The following is a 17889-nucleotide window of genomic DNA, read 5'->3' on the forward strand; positions in this document are numbered from 1 at the left end:
TCTGGGAAGTCAGTCGATCAACTCGCGGACGAAATCGTGGATGCGTGCAATAAACAAGTTTCTTAGAAAAGCACAACATTCCGATTTATGAATACGCTCTATTAATAAGAAGGTTCTTTACCCGTTGCAGCAAAGGTATGACCATTTTCTACAATGAGTCCAGTACAAATTTATGAATGGGTATAGTGCCGTTGAGTAAAATTATGAAAAGGGCAGATAGATCAGCACCATAAGCTACGTATATTTATAAAGTACTTATTCCCCATAATGAAAATACATAAATCAGCATCAAAAGTCGAATCGATTAATTAGAGACTAAGAGCTAAATCCTTCCGATTTGGAATACAAGTGCTCGTACCCAGTTTATTTGATTTGATTAATAATTTTGTTTGGTACAATTTGCGTTTTCCCAACATTGACAAAAACCGATTGCAATAAAATCCACGATTTTCAAGATACAGCTTTCCAAACCGACAGACATTTATTAACAGTAAAACTTTCTTTAAAATCGGTTAAGGAACACGAATAGGCATTTAAAATTAATATTTCATCAATTACAAAGCAAGCGCAGTCATTCGATGTATACATATTTATATAATGGGTGTATGGCACATTCATGGTTCTTCAGGTGAATAAAGTCAATAATAAATCAACTCACAGTTTTCTCTCATCAACTTGAACAAGTGGTACAATTGGTCATTTACTAGTGTCTAATGCTCAAATAAGGACACAACAAGTCTTTGTTAAGAGTTTTTGCTGTTAATCATAGCAATCAAGGAAGATTGGTAAATTTGTCAGATTGTTGCAATTGGCAAAAGACTATAATAGAAATGAAATGATTTTCCGTTGTCGCAAATTGGAGCACACACATAATACCAGAATCTTTACATGCCTAATGCTGTTGATGATTATTTCAAAAGAAATATAATTTACATATAATGCTTTTTTTTTAGTATCTTTTGTATTTTGTATTGTTGTCAGCTGATTCGTTTCGAGCCAATTTCGTTTCGTTCTGTGATCAAAAATCTCTATTATAATTGGACATACTTTTTTGAAGTTGCATTAATATCTAAGGATCAAGCAAATCACGCAAAATAAATAAATATACATATATACATATACCATATATACTATATATATTCATAGATAAAACGAAGCTTTTTGCTCAACTAATTTGAATTGTTCATGTTACATTTTAAAATTGTTTAATAAAAATGATATAATTATGAATATGTTTTTATAAAATTCTTTTTATTCCTGGGGTTATAGGGAGACAATAATTATTGTCATTTCAAAACTGTGGTAGGGAAGGAATAAGATAGTGAGTCCAGATTACCACCACTGTGCAGTTTTACTATGAATATACACGATAGCAAATTTTGTGGAAATTAATTTACTCAGATCATAAAAGTGGGACGAACGAAACTTTGTAATTTATCAAACAAGACACACTACAAGATAAAGAAAAAATATATATTTATATAAATATATATATATATATATATATATATATATATATATGTATTTCTTTTTTTTCTGATCAGGAATATATATCAAGTATATAAGCTTTGGGTTTTTAATGCAATTTGGCTATAAACAGCAGCAAAATGTATACTCCATTTGGGATAGTCTCAGCATATTGTAATTGCGTGCTATCTCGTTAAATGCAACTTTGTTTTGAAGGAAAGCTCGTGAGCGAAGTCGCATCTCTTTATTCTTATTTCCCAATGACAAAACTGAGAGACCAAAGCATTACAAAAAGTACATACATATTTATGATACGAGGGTCCGCATTGCGCATGCTCTGCTCAAAAATTGCTCCTGGCAGCAGTAGCAAATGGAGGCAGTTCAGTTTACATTTTTGTTCATAGGTTTTGGTTTGTAACTCAAATGGGTTCAAATAAACAAATATATAAATCAGCAAATACATTTAAGCAGTATGCAACATATGCAATATAATCGGTACAAAATTGTTACACAATCGCATAAGGAAAAATCACAAATGCACAATTGTATGTATGTTTTTTGGTTTTTCCTTTTTTTTTTTGTTTTTTCTGACGTGGTAAAAATCTAACCGGTGCAAGTGCGGCATAATTTTACTTATATCAATGCTAAACTCTTGTAATATATTCTCATACATTCCCATTTACTTTAAGCTAAAGTGACAACAAAAATATATTTTGGTTAACATGGCGCCGGAGCACACATTTCTGGGAACTTGGGAGGTATATTTTTTTCAGATCAATTATTTTTCTAGGCATTCATTATTTCTCTGCTATATTATCCGTGTAGATAGTTGCCTGCACATTCGAGGGCAAGCGCGAGTTATCCGGATTAGAGGGGTGAGTCTATGCGTGTTTTAAAGTAAATGACCTGAAAATAATTTTGTATTTAGCATTAAATTTCGCCTAGACGATACAAATGACATTACCTGGTACAATGATCTTGTCAGCCCACTTCCTGAAATCAAAGACTGCGGCATTTGCTGTGATTCAGCAAGTGTGTTATTTAGTTGTGAGACGTTTGATGTGTACGAGGTCAATCCCCGTCTTATATTTGGCGCTTTTGCCGGACACAGCATTGAGTTTAGTGTAAGCCGTTTAGCATTTCCACCAACTGGTAAAAGAAACAAAAATATTTTACATCTTCTCCAATTTTCTAAACTGTAGACCAGTACATTATTGCCGACTGACACGCTAGTGCTTAGCTGTGAAAATTGGTATGCGGTTGAATGCAGGAGACTCCAGGAAGACCAGGCCGCTGGCCAGGAGGAGCAATTTAGCTTTGGCGAGGCTCTGCTAGAGAAATATTTTAGCGATGTTATGGTGAAGAGTGCAAGTGGCTTTGAATATGCTCTCCATGCCTCTATATTGCGGCTCAATGGATTTGACTGCAGCATGTGCACCAAAAGTGTCCTGAAATCATCGCATCCGCTTACCCTAAAACCTCCACACATATTACCCAAAGTGTCTAATCCTAATCCTGTAAGGATATCAATTGTGACCGCGGGAGCTACCGCAGGCGAGGAGCAGCAAAAATTATGGCCATCTTTAAGTCTATCCCCTATTTATCTGCAGCCACCCTGCGAATTGGAACTATTAACAACGACGACTTGTGGTGGCCTAGGCGCGCAGCGATTGCACCATTTAAGTAATAGTTTCAACTGCCTTAGCAATGGTAATGAACAAGATGTGACTGAAGCATCGAGCGATGGAGGTAACGGAATACAGAGTGTGGATGGTGGTGGCATGCGGCGATTTCCTCCCAACTCGCATTCAGATTCGCACCTTGAGGTGTCTCAGGTGCAATGCAAAAATATTTTTAATTTTTGCCAGGATATGATGCTGCAGCCCATGTCCTGTTCCATTCCACAAAGTGGCTTGGCCGCCGGTGTGGCTGTGTGCAACACTAGACGGCCACCCCTGTCGCCATATCGCGCACGCAGCCCTTTACCATTTCCCAGTTCGATGGAAACGCCGCCATCATCGCCGCTGACACCGGTCGGAGTGCTCTACAACCTACCCACATTTCTACTTACCGCCATCTTGCACTGGCTTTATACAGAGTCCTTGCTGCCAGAACTCGATGAAGATATATGTGAGAAGCTTATACATTTTGCCGAAGCGCAGCCATCGCTAATAAAGCTGGTAGAACCAACACGCAAGTACCTGAGATTACTGCAACTTAAAAAGTGTGAGTGACTTGAAAACCCATCATTTGTTTCCTATATATACTTAAAAATCATATAATATCTCAAAGTTGTCGTCAATGTCACCATGGATTTGCACAGTATTCTTAACCGCGTCATACGCCACATCGATCCTGCTAGCATTTCACACGAGCCAGCTCTGCTCTACGCCACGTTTAAGGACGGCTTGCGAGAATGTGCCGTAGGTAAGACTATACAAGACTAAACTAAAGTCGCACTTGGTTACATTTAATCTTTCGTTTATTTCTGTTTCAAACCTGATATTTTACCTGTGTGCACTCTAAGCGCCAGAACTTGAGTCGGCACAGCAAAATTAATAGATTCAACTAAAGTGAAGTAGCCACTGGTGACAGGGGTGATTACCTATCCCATTTTATGTCAACACATTTGTCTTTAAAATGTAGCGCAGGTTTTACTATAATTTTTACTTCAAATCCAAGCTGAAATAACATTTTTATTTTTTTTTAACACTTAAAAGCCATTTACTTTGTACTTAATAAGTGTTTCTCGTTGTATTTTAACTGATAAAAGGCTGTGCGAAGGTGCTCCAATTTTGCAACATTTTCATTAAGGATGCCACTCACCTTGCACGCTATCAAAAGAACGAAATTGTCAAATACGTGCGGACCCGCATCCCGATATTTATATCCCAAGTCCAGCAATTACTGCGCAACACTCGAGGGGTCTTTGTTGGTCTAAGCATCGATGAGAAGGAAGTTTTGGTGAATTATCTTGTACCTGAGGTAAGACTTTAATTTTCCTCAGTTTTTTACTCCATTTTTATCGTCCTAAATCTTTATTAGATTGAATCTACTTTATTGATTTTAACCACTGTGATAGAGGAAATAAAAAGCTCATTGGACACCATGTGCAAGGTGAGTCAACTTCAGCTCATTGATATATTATTCAACTTTGTGCTTAAATTACTTAGATAATGTGTTAAGGTACTGTCGAATTTTATAGCAAAAATTATCAAAATTACTAGCCTCTACTCAATATGCTTGGGTATCTCCTCAGCGATTCATAGTAATTTATCTCCAAGCTTTCTTAAACCATGGATCACAGATGTGACATTGTGCGATGTTTCATGTCTAATTATTACACTGGGAATAGATTATTGTCCATTGTAGCTTAAGGCTTAAGGATGTACATATTAAAATGCATTTCCAATTACCTTAGTTTTTAGGTTTTATTACAGCAACTGACACAACATACACGAGCAACAGTATATAAAATTGAAGACCGATAATATTTTGTTGATGTGCTGCTCTTTTATTTTTAACTAGGACTTAAAGTGCACCGACTTTGATCAGCCCTTGGAGCCACAACAGACGGAAGGTGGCATTGCAATGCAGATGCAGTGTGTTAACAGGGCAATAATAGGACCACGCAGAGAATTATTATCACCCCACCCTCGTCGCGGTCCGCCAATTGGCTTAACACTCTACGATAATCCTTCGGAGCAGCGTTTCAGTTCCGCAGAAAACGATCTAAAGTTTGTGCTCTATATGTACGAAGTACGTAAGATGCGTGATATATATGGACGCATCACTGCAGCCCTGGAGATTATTAAGGACAAAAAGTAAGAAAGATATACTTACATATTTCAAGATTCTAACTCTTGCAACTGAGCAATGATTTTTTATTTAGAAGGGCATTCTGCGAAATGGACCTTCTCAGCAAGCGCAGTACCATCAATCAAAATCTTGAACAGCTTATTGTGGACATACCAGCATACATATTTATTATAGAGAATTTGTCGGATCGCCTGAATGACAAACTGGGCTGGAAAGAGTTCAAATTTTGCTTTAAGCTTGCCACAAGTCAAATCGTGAGTATTTATTTTAGCTGTATTCGCTTAGGGTTATATTTTTCAATGGTTTACTTTGCTCCTTTATTATGGACTACTATATAATACAACAAATACCACCATGCTCATACAAAAAAAAAAAAACCTAGAAAACTAGCGAGAATCAACCAACCCATCTGGTCAAAGTAACAGTAACAGTGCAAATTTACTACTCCTTTCCGTAATTACTCCCATCAAAACAAAGCCATTGCCTCCGCTTTTGGGGAGTTGGGAACTTTCTGGATTGGGGAGTGGCACTTCTTTGATTGTACTTTTTTTGTGATGTTGCCCTTCTTGAAATCCACGAGAGGCTGCGAAAGGAGGTTATCATGAAAAGTGGTCTATCAAGCTTTAATAATACTGGGGAGGTATCCGATATGCTCCGTGAGCGATTGGACTATTTTTGGGTCCCCAGTCAGACAAAACACTCTGATGCAAAACACCATTCGGCACACTTATGGAGAGTTCAGTTGAAGTTTTTTCCTATGTAACCTTCGTAATATAGTTAATATAAAAAAAAATATTGCAAAATATATTCAGCCACAGCCAAAAAAAACTCAAGCTATCTCTGATGTACAAATGAGTGATTTGTGCAATTTGGACTAAAGCATTTTTAATTGTTTTCTTCTTGTAGAACGGTGTAATTGTAAAGTTGTTGGACCACAAATCAGCGCTTCGACATTCAATCGAACAAATATGTAAGCTGGTTCGTAAGCAAGAATTTTTAAATTCAATTATCGAGCTGGGCCTCTTGGAGTCCTCAACTGAAGTGCAAAATGATTGTAAGATGGCTGACCATGAGAATAATCTGGATCTAAGTCAAACCAATACGGGAACGTCGCCTGTGAAGCACTATTATGACTACAAAAATATAAAGGTATAGATAGATATATGGAGACTATGGAGACATTGTTGGCAATGTGATTAAGTAAATAATTGTTTATTGCCAAGCAGCTCAACTTAATTAGGCACTTATGCGAGCCACCTATCGCAGCCAACAGCAACCTATCTAAAAATGCGTTGCGTTTGCTTCACTCGGCACAGCTTGCGGACATGGAATTCGAGGTTCACACATATGCACCGTCCGCCCCTGCTGAGGAGGGTAGGTCCACATATACAATCGAGACGATGAATACTGAGGCAAACCCTGGAGCACTGAAGATCCACAGCCTTAAAGCACACCGTATAATTGTGGCCTCGCGCTGCGAGTGGTTTAAAAAAGCGTTGATGTCGGGAATGCAAGAGTCTATTAACAGAAAGATCATCATCACAGACACTTCACCGGTAATCTTTCGGCGGCTGCTGCTATACCTTTATGGTGCACCTATTGATCGCACCGTGGGAGCTGAACAACTTTGCGAACTAATGCTACTTGCCGATCGATACTCACTTGACAACCTAAAGGTCGCTCCATTTTATCCATTTTATCGAGTTTTTTATTTAAAATTTACCTTTGTGCCTTTAGGAACTATGCGAAACGACGTTAAACTCACTGATTGATGAGGATTCGGTTGTCTGTCTGCTGGGTATAGCTGATCGTTACGTAGCAACTGTGCTGAAGACGAACTGCCTTTCATTTCTATCGCAACACGCACATTTAACAAAATCTGAAATATTTAAGGAATTACCACAAACATTACAGGTATGATTCAGTTTACTTTTTAAAGGTTTCATCTTCTTTAAGCTCCCATTTATTTTGCAGCTAGAGGTATTGGATTTAGTAAATTGGTTTGGGCGTGTCACAGAGCCATGGAATGATAGCAGCTTCAAAGCACGCAGCAACTCCCGTTGCAGCCTCAAAAGCCCATCTAAGCCTCACTCACGATCCCGTAAATCGTCACCCTCCAATATGTGACGATGACAATGCGAAAACACGAATTTAAATATCATTCGATAATTGTGTACAAATTAATAATAGTTTAAAACATTTCCGATCTCTGATAGTTGTTTTCCATATAGAACCGCTAATTTCGAAAATTGACTAGTATGAAAATAGAATGGACAGACTTAAATGACAACATCGTTTAGCCAGTTGAAGCTCATTTGGAACAAATTGCTAAGTTTTACACATATACATCTGCACAACAAAAGCAATTGCTTAATACTCTGATACCAGTGTAAGACTGTCTGCGTAAATGTGGCGGAAGTGACTCGACTTTTGAAAAAATGTTGTAAGAAATCAATTTCTATTTTCTATTTGGTGGCTCTAGCTCTAAGCCTGTGGGAGATATAGCTTGAAAATGTTTTACCAATTTTAGATCATGGTTATCAGCATCTTACATTACAAATTTGCCCCTCAAGCAGTGGAGTAGGCCTTTCTGAGTATGAGTTGACTTGTGAAAACGTGTTTAGGTATGATCAAAACATTAATTAGCCGATCTTTTAGGAAGATCACCAGCAATCTACCTTCCGATTTGGAAATAAATATATTCAGATATAAAAATATAGAGTAAGTATTTGTTATAGGTATTGTTAAGTTACACCTCTTCTGGTCTGAAAATATCGTATTTTTAAATATGGAAAAGTTTTCTCTGACTACACCATGATTACAGGCCACCTTCATTGGCTGATGGGCTGCGTTAAATACAAGCCGAAGTTTACCAATAAATAATTATATAAATAGGAATCATCGATACGTATTATTGTCTATTACACACGCAGATCAGTTATGCATAATCTGCGCCAATCAACACCAAATATGTTGGGGAAAAACGTCAATTCGAAAATGCGACTGAGCTGTCTGCGGAAATAGGCAGCCGTTGGACACTAATGCAGAAGTAAAAAAAAAATACAAATTGGAGCCCAAATGAGCGCAAGTAGTAAAAATTCAAAATTGGCTAATACATTGGCTGTGGTTGTTGCTTCGGCAACCAAACATCCTGCTTCGATAAAAGCCACTTGCATCCAACCTCATCCATCCTCATAGGTAGCAACACATATCTTGCAACGGATATTGATATCATTTCTACCGAATAATGAAGCGGCAATTTCTCGTCTAATATTAGAAGCGTCCTTAAAAAAGAGATGCACTTTCCATATTTGTGTTTGCAAACGCATTTAGGCAGAGGCTGAGCGTCTTAGCACATATGTATACACATAAGCCGTGGAAAATATACAAACGAAATGGTTTTTCTGTTTCTTATCTTAATTCTCTGTCTAGCAATGTGATTGTTTTTCTCTCTTAATTTTAAAGCTTAACCACTATGTATTATATTCGAATAATGCAGTCGAACAGAAAATATATTAAAAAAAAGAAGGAAAATGTCAGTTTTTTTTAATGTACATATTGAAAAATATTTATTTCTTTTCTTTTCTTTTTTTTACAATAAAACAGTTTTTATGAGCTAATAACAATTATTACAAATTGCTCATGTATCTAATTTAGCGCTCAGAAACCAGCAATCACAACCAAGGCACATGAAGAATGAAGTCTGCGTCCTTCTAAGGATCGTCTAATTTATGTATTGATTTTTCTGCATCCATAAGAAACTTTTTGCTGCTCCTGCTTTAAAGTACGCTAAATTGGTTTTTCAAATTAACACATTTCACAATATATTTTAAAATGTTATCAATTTTGTAGTTTTAGTTGTTGTTGTTAAGTTGATTGGGATCAATTCGTTGCAAGTGAATTGAAATTTCCAATGTGGGTTGAAGTGGTGTTGAAGTTTTACGATTGTTTTGCATTAAATTGAATTAATATTGTCTGTTTGCACCATCTGCAACAAAATCAAACAAATGCAGTAGTAGAAATACACATTTTGTTGAAAAAAAAAAGATGTTTGTTTCAGTAAAAGCGTCATAGCAACAAAAACATTATTAACATAGTCACAACTGAAAATATGTCTTCTATTGAATTTCAAAGCATACCTTTATTTTTGGGCGCAGTCCATATTCTGTAAGCGCCTTTATGGAAAATAGTTTACGTGCCAGAAATCTGTCTTTACATTTACAGTCAAACATGGCACGCTTTTCCAGTGCATTTCTTGAGGTTCTGAATTAAAATTCCGTATAAACCCTTTTCAATAGGAAGCAATTCGTCAGCGATATTTCTTAATTGATAAGGATCCTGCATCAGGTCATATGCCTCAACAAAATTCTAAGGCAGACTTAAAGTATTAGTTATGTATTCGATCGTTTATATTTTATAAACATTACCTCAGTATCCCGAAACTCACAATAAATTCGATCGAGGTTATATCGAAAATCACGAACACAGTTGTATGTATTATTCCATGCATCTTGGCAATGGCATTCTGCATCCAAAGTGCACTGCGCTAAATGATCAGAACGCCGCCCCGGACATTCAGGATTATAGGTTTCATTATTTCCCTCGCCCCAATATTCAATAAGCAGTACATTTTGTAGATTTCGATTCGTGTCGTGCACCGATAACAGCTGGTCCCTAATAGAACGGCCATCAATATAATCGGGCACCGACATTCCTGTCCACTCCAATATGGTAGGAGCAAGGTCCAGCAAGCTGACAATAATATCAGTTGAGCCACCAGCTGGCACATCTGGTCCAGAAATAAGTAGGGGCACTTTGATGTCAGTCTCGTAGGGCTGTCGTTTATCAAATGGCTGTGCAAATTGACCCAAATGGTAACCATTATCCGAAGTGTAGACAATGTAAGTATTATCAAGGTACTGTGTCTCATTTAGCACAGTCAGCAAGTTTTGCATCATTTCATCAACTGCCAGCAGCGTCTCCCATCGGCTCTGAAAATACTCGTCAATTGTGCGAACTGTAGCCTCTGACAAATTCTGAGCCGATCCAACCAACCAATGTTTATCTGTAAGGAATGAATTAGTGCGAAAATATTGAACAGACGTGCAGCAGACGTACCCGTATCAGGTGCGTTAAAGTTCGGTGTGCGCAATGCGTGCACTTCGGAAAAGAAACCCTTGTGACGCGGCGCAGGTGTAAAGGGTGCGTGAGCGGCTGGTGGCGAAATCATTGCAAAAAATGGCTTTTGATACTGTTTGCTCGCCATATTACGAATGAAGGTTACTGCTCTATCCTTTAACAGGTCCGTCAAATATGTATCCGTATAGCTGACATTTTGTTGATTTTCACGCATTGTATAATTATAGTATCGCGAATTACCGTGAAGACCATAAAACTCATCCCAACCGGGCGGAACTTCAGCGCCCTTAAACTGGTTTAAGTACTTGCCAGCAAAAAATGTGTGATAGCCATGGTTTTGTAATAGCACAGGTAGGGCATGCGGCTCGGATTTTGCACGCCAGAGATGTCCGTTGCAGCCGCCAGTGATCGAATTGTTGTAGGTCCTGTGGTTGTGCGCATACTGTCCAGTTAAAAGGCTTGCCCGCGACGGACAGCAAATGGGCGTGTTGGTGAATGCATTCGTGAACTGTACTCCCATCTTGGCAAACCATTGAGTGGTCTTTTGTAGTGGATACATACCGTGTAGCACTACATCCTGATCATCAGTTAGTAGTAAAATAACATTTGGCTTCCCCACTTGTTGCGTGCGACTGAAAGCATCATCGACACACAACATAAAACCGAGTGTGGCAAGGACCTGAACCTGTGTTAAGGAAAACATTATGAAACTGGCAAAGATCAAGTTGTCCACGTTAGCTGAGCAACAACAAGTCAGCATGCACTTGTCGAGAGAGCTCGACTAAGAGATAGCCTAACCCCAGCTGGGAAATAAAATACGGTTTTCAGATATATTTCCAAATTCCTAAAATATATTATTGTTATCAGAAATCGATTTGTATCGTTACTCGCGAAACGAGCCACTTTTTGTTGCATCTTGACAGATTATAATACCTGTAAAAAAATAGGAGCAGACGTAAATGCAAACCGATATGCCCGAAATTCTCCATACTCAAACTTTACTCAGACTATATGATTTTAATAGTTTATTATACCCTTGTAGAAGGTATAATAATATTGTGATGGAGTTTGTATGTATATTTTTGATCAACATCACTAGCTGATTCCGTCTGCCGGAAACAAAATAATATCTCGTAATCCGGGCTAAAATTTAGATGTCAGCTGTACTTATAATCTGTTATATTCTGTGTGTATAAGGCAACTGTTCTTTTTGTATGTAATATATTAGCAGTAACTAATTTATAATTATTGACTCCAATATTTTAAAGAAATGATTAACTTTCAAAATGCAAGAAAAAGAGCCTTTTTCGAATTATTCACAATTTAGTAAAGTAGGAAAATTAAGTAAGCAGCTTTCGAATTACAATTTTATGTGCCATCTTATAAAAAAAATGATTTCTCTGTACTCTTGATTAAGTACATTCACAGAATCATTTTCATTTATTTAGTACTGACGAATTTTTGGTAGTGCTGGAAAAAGCATCTTTGGAACATCGATACATCGATGTTTTTAAAAAGTGTTTTTGAATAATAAACCTTACTTAATAAATATAATAAGCAAGGAAAGAAATAAGGAAATTTTTTATCGAAAATTCAGTATCCATTTTTTGCATCAGCAGGGGATGTTCCAAATCATTTTGTTACACTCAATATATTGTCAGCATTTTTTTTTCTGTAATTTCAGTCCACCACTAATAATATTTGCTATTCACTGCAAAAATGTAAATAAACCCAGTGCTAGGAATTAAAACGACAATGCAATATAAAATATTATTTATACATTTATATATTTAGGGTAAAACGGAGTCACATAGACTCGACTGTTTTGCGAAAAACGCAAATAATAAACAAGGTTGCCATATTGGCGAATTACGCAGCGATATCTTGCGGGACGAATGGAAATTTTTCAAAGATGTGAAACGCTCTTCACATGGGCAACATCAGCATCAATACCTATGTATATATTAAATGCTCCGAACAGTTTTGAAAGAGCTGCTTGTCGATGAACAGAGAAGGGATAACTCAAAGAGATATGCAGAGTGAATGTGCATGTGTTGGCAACTGTGTGCGAAAAGTAACGAACAATTGTCATAGCCAGACGAGTTGTGAAAAATACATTGATCACATTTTAAGAAATTAAATAAGGGTTTGTTTAATTTGTCTGTATCTCAGGCAACAGCGAAATCAACCTTGTTTGAAATCGTTTTCCGCCAGATGAAACACTTTGTTTAGTCTAGGCAACTTTGAAATTAATCGACTACTGTAAAGAATTGTGGCCGAATTTGGTGATTCTATCTTAAAAAATGTGGAAGAAAATTAAATAAAAAATAAATTAAAAAAAAATTATTTGTCTGTATCAATTTAAAATTCGATTTTTGCCTTCCTTTTGTGGTCGACCCATCTATCAAGTACTCGGTAGATACACTGTGAAAAAAGAAGTGAACATGGTCAACAATGTGAGCAGTGCTTATCCAACTTTTTTTTCTTATTGTCACGCCTATAAATAACTGTTGAGTCATCCATCGATACGTCCATCTCGATCCCAAGATATTATATTTCGATCGATTGTCTAAAGTAATCCGATCGGACGTAGTATCCTGAATAAACAGAGCAAAACTCTGGTAACTCTAGCTATTATGGGCCGATAATAGCGAGACGGACACTGCACAAAACCAATATTCTCTCTATAAAATATATATTTATAATTTAAATAAACATGTTCTACTAAAATAGCAATTCAGAAATGGATAAGACTTGGCTAGAAAATCGATTAAATAAAGATCGATAACTTAAATCTTAAATTTTTGGAGTAACCAAATTTAGTGAGTGGAAGTAGATAAGTTATTGTCAACGGGTTTTCATAATTTTAGAAAATTGGTGTGTATAATCACACTTTTTTTTATTTTAAAATTCTTATTTTATCAGAACATTTTTGTATTTTTATTTTTACACATTTTATACATGTTCTTATAAGCTTTATATCGTAATTTATTTCTTTTTACATTTTAGCAACGGTTTTTAAGCCCAAGATTTTAAAACATGTTCGCAACAGGGCAGCCGTTGCCTCGCAAATCAAAATTCTGCTATGATTAATTTTGATTATTTTACCATCCTTATTCTTTTCAATGCAATAACAACTGTCATAGAACTCTGTAAATGCAGAACAGACCTCGTAACAAAACTCACAAAGAAAGTGGAGAAACAGCCCATTTGCACACTTAATTAATACGTCATGAAATTTGAGCAGTGTTTTTGCAAGTTTCCATTCTTTTTCATGATCCAGTTCCAAGTTATATTTATCTAATATTGCAGCCACATTGCTAAAGTCCTCGCCGGAATTGCGAGCAATGGAGCAAATGCGTGTATATGTATATAGCAAATACACCGCAGTATTTCCACGATCATCGAGCATTTTTTCAAAAGAAAATACATAATCGCTAATACGGTTGTGACACAAATCGGTATACTTAATACAACCGTATGCAACTGCTTCTTGAGCTTCGACTAATTCTGTATGTGTCAATATTTGGTCCCGACCTCTTTCCTGTAACTGCTTCAAGGAATATTTCATGCCCTCATCAAGCAAGTCGGACAGTTTAACAGTATCACCCGAACGTGTCTTAAACTTTTTGCCATCCTCACCAAGAACCACGCCGAACTGCACGTGATCGACGCGATGAACGTTTGGATTTAAAATCCCACAACGCTCAGCGGCTTTAAAAATTGTATTAAAATGTGTGCTTTGTCCAGAATCCACCACATAAATAATCCAAATAGCAAGGTCTTCTTCAATTCGATGCCTTATGGCTGCCATATCAGAAGTATCGTATGTAAAACCACCATCCGACTTTACAACTGTCAAGGGTATTCCACTCTTACTATCATCGGTCCACATGATTTCCCGGCCTTCATCTAGTTCGAGCAAATTCTTGCTTCGTAGAAGCTCAACAATAGCCAACATGCGTGACTGATAAAATGATTCGCCGCGTTCTGTGATTGTCACGTCCAAGCGATCATAAATCTTCTGAAATTCCTTTCGCGATACGTCACAAATAAGTTGCCAAGCTTTAGTTGATTTTGGATCACCGCTTTGTAGAGAAACAACCCGATTGTATGCACGCTTTTTGAAATTGTCATCAGCATCGAAACTGAAAAAAAAACAGATTACAATTACAAAATTTAAAAAGCTTTATATATGTTACACACGATGTAGCAGTTAATTTCATCGTTGTAATTTATTGGCAACAAAAAAGCAATTTGAATTTTTCAAAGGGTTTTTTAAACTGCCCTAATTAATTACAAAAGGGGAGAGCAATCACCCGCTCAGTGATCTTATAATTAAGCAAGAAATAACAGTTTTCTAAGGCAGTCCGAATATTACACTCCTTTGTAATGAACGGATTCAACCCACCTTCCAAATTGTACAACAAATTTAAACAATTAAAAATGCTGAAGTCGAGTGAGCTCGACTCGTTAAATACATTCTAGATTTATTGCCAAATTTCCCTCTAAAATATCGCACACTCAAATATAAACAGGTCTGCAATTGCACTCATTCCTTTTGGCATGCACAGGCACTGAAGAGTAAATACATACAATATGTGCACTCATGTCGATTGCGATGCCATCCCTTTCTCGCACATGCACGCGCATATTTATGCTTACATAGAATGCAGGCGGCTGCTGATAGTAATGGCTATAACTTGGGTGTTTCTTATCCGATTCGAATGAAATTTGTCAATAATATGCTAATGTATATTATAGATGAACTGGAATGCTATGACTGCAAAATTATGGCTTTTATTGCTAATCGAAATCGAAATGTATCGACCAAATAAAATAGTCTTGGTATACGAAATATTATATATTCTAAGTTTGAAGTCTCTAGCTCTTATAGTCTCAGAGATCTGCGTGTTCATGGACATGGACCTACTGTTTTTATAACTCACCGCTTTTTAGATTCCTTGTAAAATTCCTGCAGATCTCCAATTGGTGGACTTTCGTTTACAAAGTTGGGAAAACAATCTTCCAAATGCGCTATTAGCATACCAAATTGCGTACCCCAGTCACCTAAGTGATTTATCCGAATAACGTCATGTTGCATAAATTCCAGAAGGCGGGAAATTGATTCGCCAATTATGGTAGAACGTAAATGGCCGACGTGCATTTGCTTTGCAATGTTGGGTGATGAAAAATCGACCAAGACGCGTTTTCTGGGCACCCTTGGCGGCTTAACGCCATCACGCAGCATATTTATTATTGAATTTACCGCATATTCCCTGTAGATAACAGAAAATATTGAGCATATAACATAAAATTAAATATTTATGCAAATAATTGCAGATTCAATTTACTTGCTGAGAAAAACGTTAATGAAACCAGCACCGGCCACTTCGATTTTCTTTATAATTGGTGAATCCGGACAGCACTTTTGAATCTCTGCTGCAATCTCACGAGGGGATTTATTAATGCCAGCTTCTTTCAGTTTCTTGACTAACCCCATGGCGTTGTTGCATTGGTAATCGCCAAATTTCGATGGCCCGTTCACAGCTGCAACAACAACTGGAACATTGCTAAAGCTCGGATACGCGGTGGCAATTGCTTTTGTAAAGACTTTTTCCAAGTGCTCCGTAATAGAGAGCTCATCATCTAAATGCATTTCAGGATTTGTTTTATTCTCCTCAACTATTGACTGTAAGCAAAACAACAATCATTTTAAAAAACTTATATATTTATATTTTGAAACATCACTCACTTGCTTGATAATAGCTAAACGCTGTTTAAGTTTCGTGTTTACAAGTTGTAGCTTGATCAGATCAGTGTTCTGTTCTCTAAGCGACACTAACTGCTTCTGTTTTGAACATTGTATTGCATCATGCAACTCCGTAGCAGCGCGTTCCTGTAGAGGGTTTACAAATTTACACAAATTTATTCAAACTACGCACAACTACAGTACATACCAAGCTTGTAAGCTTTTTTAACTCAGTGATCAATTCGGCAGACATAGCACAGGTTCAATCAACGACAACACAGCACACGCAAAAAGGAAGTTTGCCACATAATAGCGATGTTAAAAACATCGATACATTGAACAATATCGATATCTTCATTAGATAGACAAGCCACATGTTTTGATGTCTTATGGGCTAAACACACAGCAACATCTTGCGGAACGAATGGGAATTTTTCAAAGATGTGAAACACTGTAAGCATAGGTAAAATCAGCATCAGAATTTTTTAAACGAGCGGCTTGTCGATGAAGATAGAAGGGATAGCTCCAAGAGATATGCAGAGTAAATGTGCATCTGTTGGCAACTGTGTGGGAAGAGCAACGAACAATTGCTGTAATGGGCTACTTCTCAATAACATACGCGTAGGTTTGTCTGCTTCTCAGACAACAGCTAAAGTAACCTTTTTTGCGAACCTAGCCGAAATTTTTCGTTTATTTTTTATTCATTCCCGGGTCCAATAAATGCGAATCTTCTTTGCCTAAATACTGTTCATATGAAATACTTATTCGTTTTTAAATTTTGAACTACATTTTTGCAGTGGAAGTCAAATATTTGCAATGTTGGGCGGAAATTATAAAAAAATTACTGACAAATTTTCTGAACGGCAAAACCTTACGGAGCATCGTCCTATTTGATGATGATGATCCATGATAAGTATCCTACCAGATTAGTCCGTACAGAATTTTTTTCAAAATGTAGATATTGTTGACGTTGATTTTATGTTTTTTTGTGAAGATCTGGTTGTCGATTTGGACACGATGATGAAATGGAGTCAACGAGACTTGCAAAGTAAACGTGTGCTTACCGCAACATGCAATTAATTACAATTTGTCAAAGCAAGACAGTTTTGGACAGTGTATTCGACAATTGCGCAATTTTTTCAAAGGGAGTCATTGAAAATTAAAATGTCGGTCGAATTTATTAAAATGGAGTATCTAACGCAAGCAAGGCAACCTTGTTTGAAGACCTTCTTCGATAACGAGCATTGTTTCTTTTTAAAGCTTTCCAAATCTAAAGTCAATTTAATTTAACTCCTTGCTGTAAGAAATCATAATGTTAATTTCAAGTTAAATAACATATAATATACAAAATTATATACATATATTAATAAAATGTTCTTGTAGTTTAGACTTTCGCCCATTTCAAAATGATTGTCAGAATTATTTACTGGTGGACGTCAAATATCTCAAAAGTGAGTGTAAGAAGCTAGATGCCGAATTGATGAGCAATTTATGTCGCTCAAAATGTATTTATTAAAGTTTCGTGAAAGTGCAAAACTCTTTGAACTGGTTATTAGAAGTGTTGCTGCTTTGGGCTTTTATCAGATGTGTTTGACCGACACAATTAGCAATGAATATCTTTCGGAAATCTATGTTCTCTTCTAATATTTCTAAAAAAAAAAAATAGATATATAGCGTACTCTCTACGTTATAAACATTTGTTTGTCCCATTT

The 17889-nt window shown here is 36.7% G+C and overlaps 3 protein-coding genes across 5 annotated transcripts; 1 reads left to right on the forward strand and 2 right to left on the reverse strand.

The window, feature by feature from the left end:
- Positions 1–1892: 1892 nt before the first annotated feature.
- Positions 1893–8814, forward strand: LOC6565226. Of its 3 annotated transcripts, none has more exons than XM_001991195.3 (14): positions 1893–2012; positions 2157–2225; positions 2293–2342; positions 2396–2591; positions 2670–3693; positions 3760–3894; positions 4241–4452; positions 4513–4584; positions 4996–5291; positions 5360–5540; positions 6193–6435; positions 6513–6962; positions 7024–7200; positions 7261–8814. In XM_001991195.3, exons 2-14 carry the CDS (start codon positions 2190–2192, stop codon positions 7411–7413), a joined length of 3225 nt encoding a protein of 1074 aa, XP_001991231.1. In that variant the 5' UTR covers positions 1893–2012; positions 2157–2189; the 3' UTR covers positions 7414–8814. The 3 variants fall into 3 exon arrangements, with proteins under 3 accessions (XP_001991231.1, XP_032594168.1, XP_043072116.1); XM_032738277.2 differs by having other exon boundaries at positions 1944–1962; XM_043216181.1 differs by lacking the exon at positions 1893–2012 and having other exon boundaries at positions 2102–2225.
- A 12-nt stretch (positions 8815–8826) lies between these two features.
- LOC6565225 (N-acetylglucosamine-6-sulfatase) lies at positions 8827–11215 on the reverse strand. Its single transcript, XM_001991194.3, has 4 exons — positions 10405–11215; positions 9714–10351; positions 9426–9654; positions 8827–9274 (listed from the first exon to the last, which is right to left on the reverse strand). Exons 1-3 carry the CDS (start codon positions 11183–11185, stop codon positions 9511–9513), a joined length of 1563 nt encoding a protein of 520 aa, XP_001991230.2. The 5' UTR covers positions 11186–11215; the 3' UTR covers positions 8827–9274; positions 9426–9510.
- A 2065-nt stretch (positions 11216–13280) lies between these two features.
- On the reverse strand, positions 13281–16467 carry LOC6565224 (probable arginine--tRNA ligase, cytoplasmic). Its single transcript, XM_001991193.2, has 5 exons — positions 16386–16467; positions 16181–16324; positions 15780–16117; positions 15375–15704; positions 13281–14573 (listed from the first exon to the last, which is right to left on the reverse strand). The coding sequence occupies exons 1-5, from the start codon at positions 16428–16430 to the stop codon at positions 13424–13426; spliced, it is 2007 nt and encodes a 668-aa protein (XP_001991229.1). The 5' UTR covers positions 16431–16467; the 3' UTR covers positions 13281–13423.
- Positions 16468–17889: the final 1422 nt, after the last annotated feature.

The sequence above is a fragment of the Drosophila grimshawi genome, unplaced genomic scaffold, assembly GCF_018153295.1.
Source record: "Drosophila grimshawi isolate 15287-2541.00 unplaced genomic scaffold, ASM1815329v1 contig_848, whole genome shotgun sequence".
Taxonomy (NCBI): Eukaryota; Metazoa; Arthropoda; class Insecta; order Diptera; family Drosophilidae; genus Drosophila; species Drosophila grimshawi.

What these genes read in the sequence shown, in the direction of transcription:
- LOC6565224 (XM_001991193.2), bottom strand. Translation starts at nt 16,430, where the DNA reads ATGTCTGCCGAATTGATCACTGAGTTAAAAAAGCTTACAAGCTTG. An exon ending in ATTAACGTTTTTCTCAGCAA is followed by an intron (nt 15,705 to 15,779) that starts GTAAATTGAATC and finishes TGTTATCTACAG; the next exon opens with GGAATATGCGGTAAATTCAA. An exon ending in TACAAGGAATCTAAAAAGCG is followed by an intron (nt 14,574 to 15,374) that starts GTGAGTTATAAA and finishes TTTTTTTTTCAG; the next exon opens with TTTCGATGCTGATGACAATT.
- LOC6565226 (XM_001991195.3), top strand. Translation starts at nt 2,190, where the DNA reads ATGGCGCCGGAGCACACATTTCTGGGAACTTGGGAG. An exon ending in CATTTCTGGGAACTTGGGAG is followed by an intron (nt 2,226 to 2,292) that starts GTATATTTTTTT and finishes TTATCCGTGTAG; the next exon opens with ATAGTTGCCTGCACATTCGA. An exon ending in CATTGGACACCATGTGCAAG is followed by an intron (nt 4,585 to 4,995) that starts GTGAGTCAACTT and finishes ATTTTTAACTAG; the next exon opens with GACTTAAAGTGCACCGACTT.
- LOC6565225 (XM_001991194.3), bottom strand. Translation starts at nt 11,185, where the DNA reads ATGCTGACTTGTTGTTGCTCAGCTAACGTGGACAACTTGATCTTTGCC. An exon ending in CTTTAACGCACCTGATACGG is followed by an intron (nt 10,352 to 10,404) that starts GTACGTCTGCTG and finishes CATTCCTTACAG; the next exon opens with ATAAACATTGGTTGGTTGGA. An exon ending in GTGAGTTTCGGGATACTGAG is followed by an intron (nt 9,655 to 9,713) that starts GTAATGTTTATA and finishes AGTCTGCCTTAG; the next exon opens with AATTTTGTTGAGGCATATGA.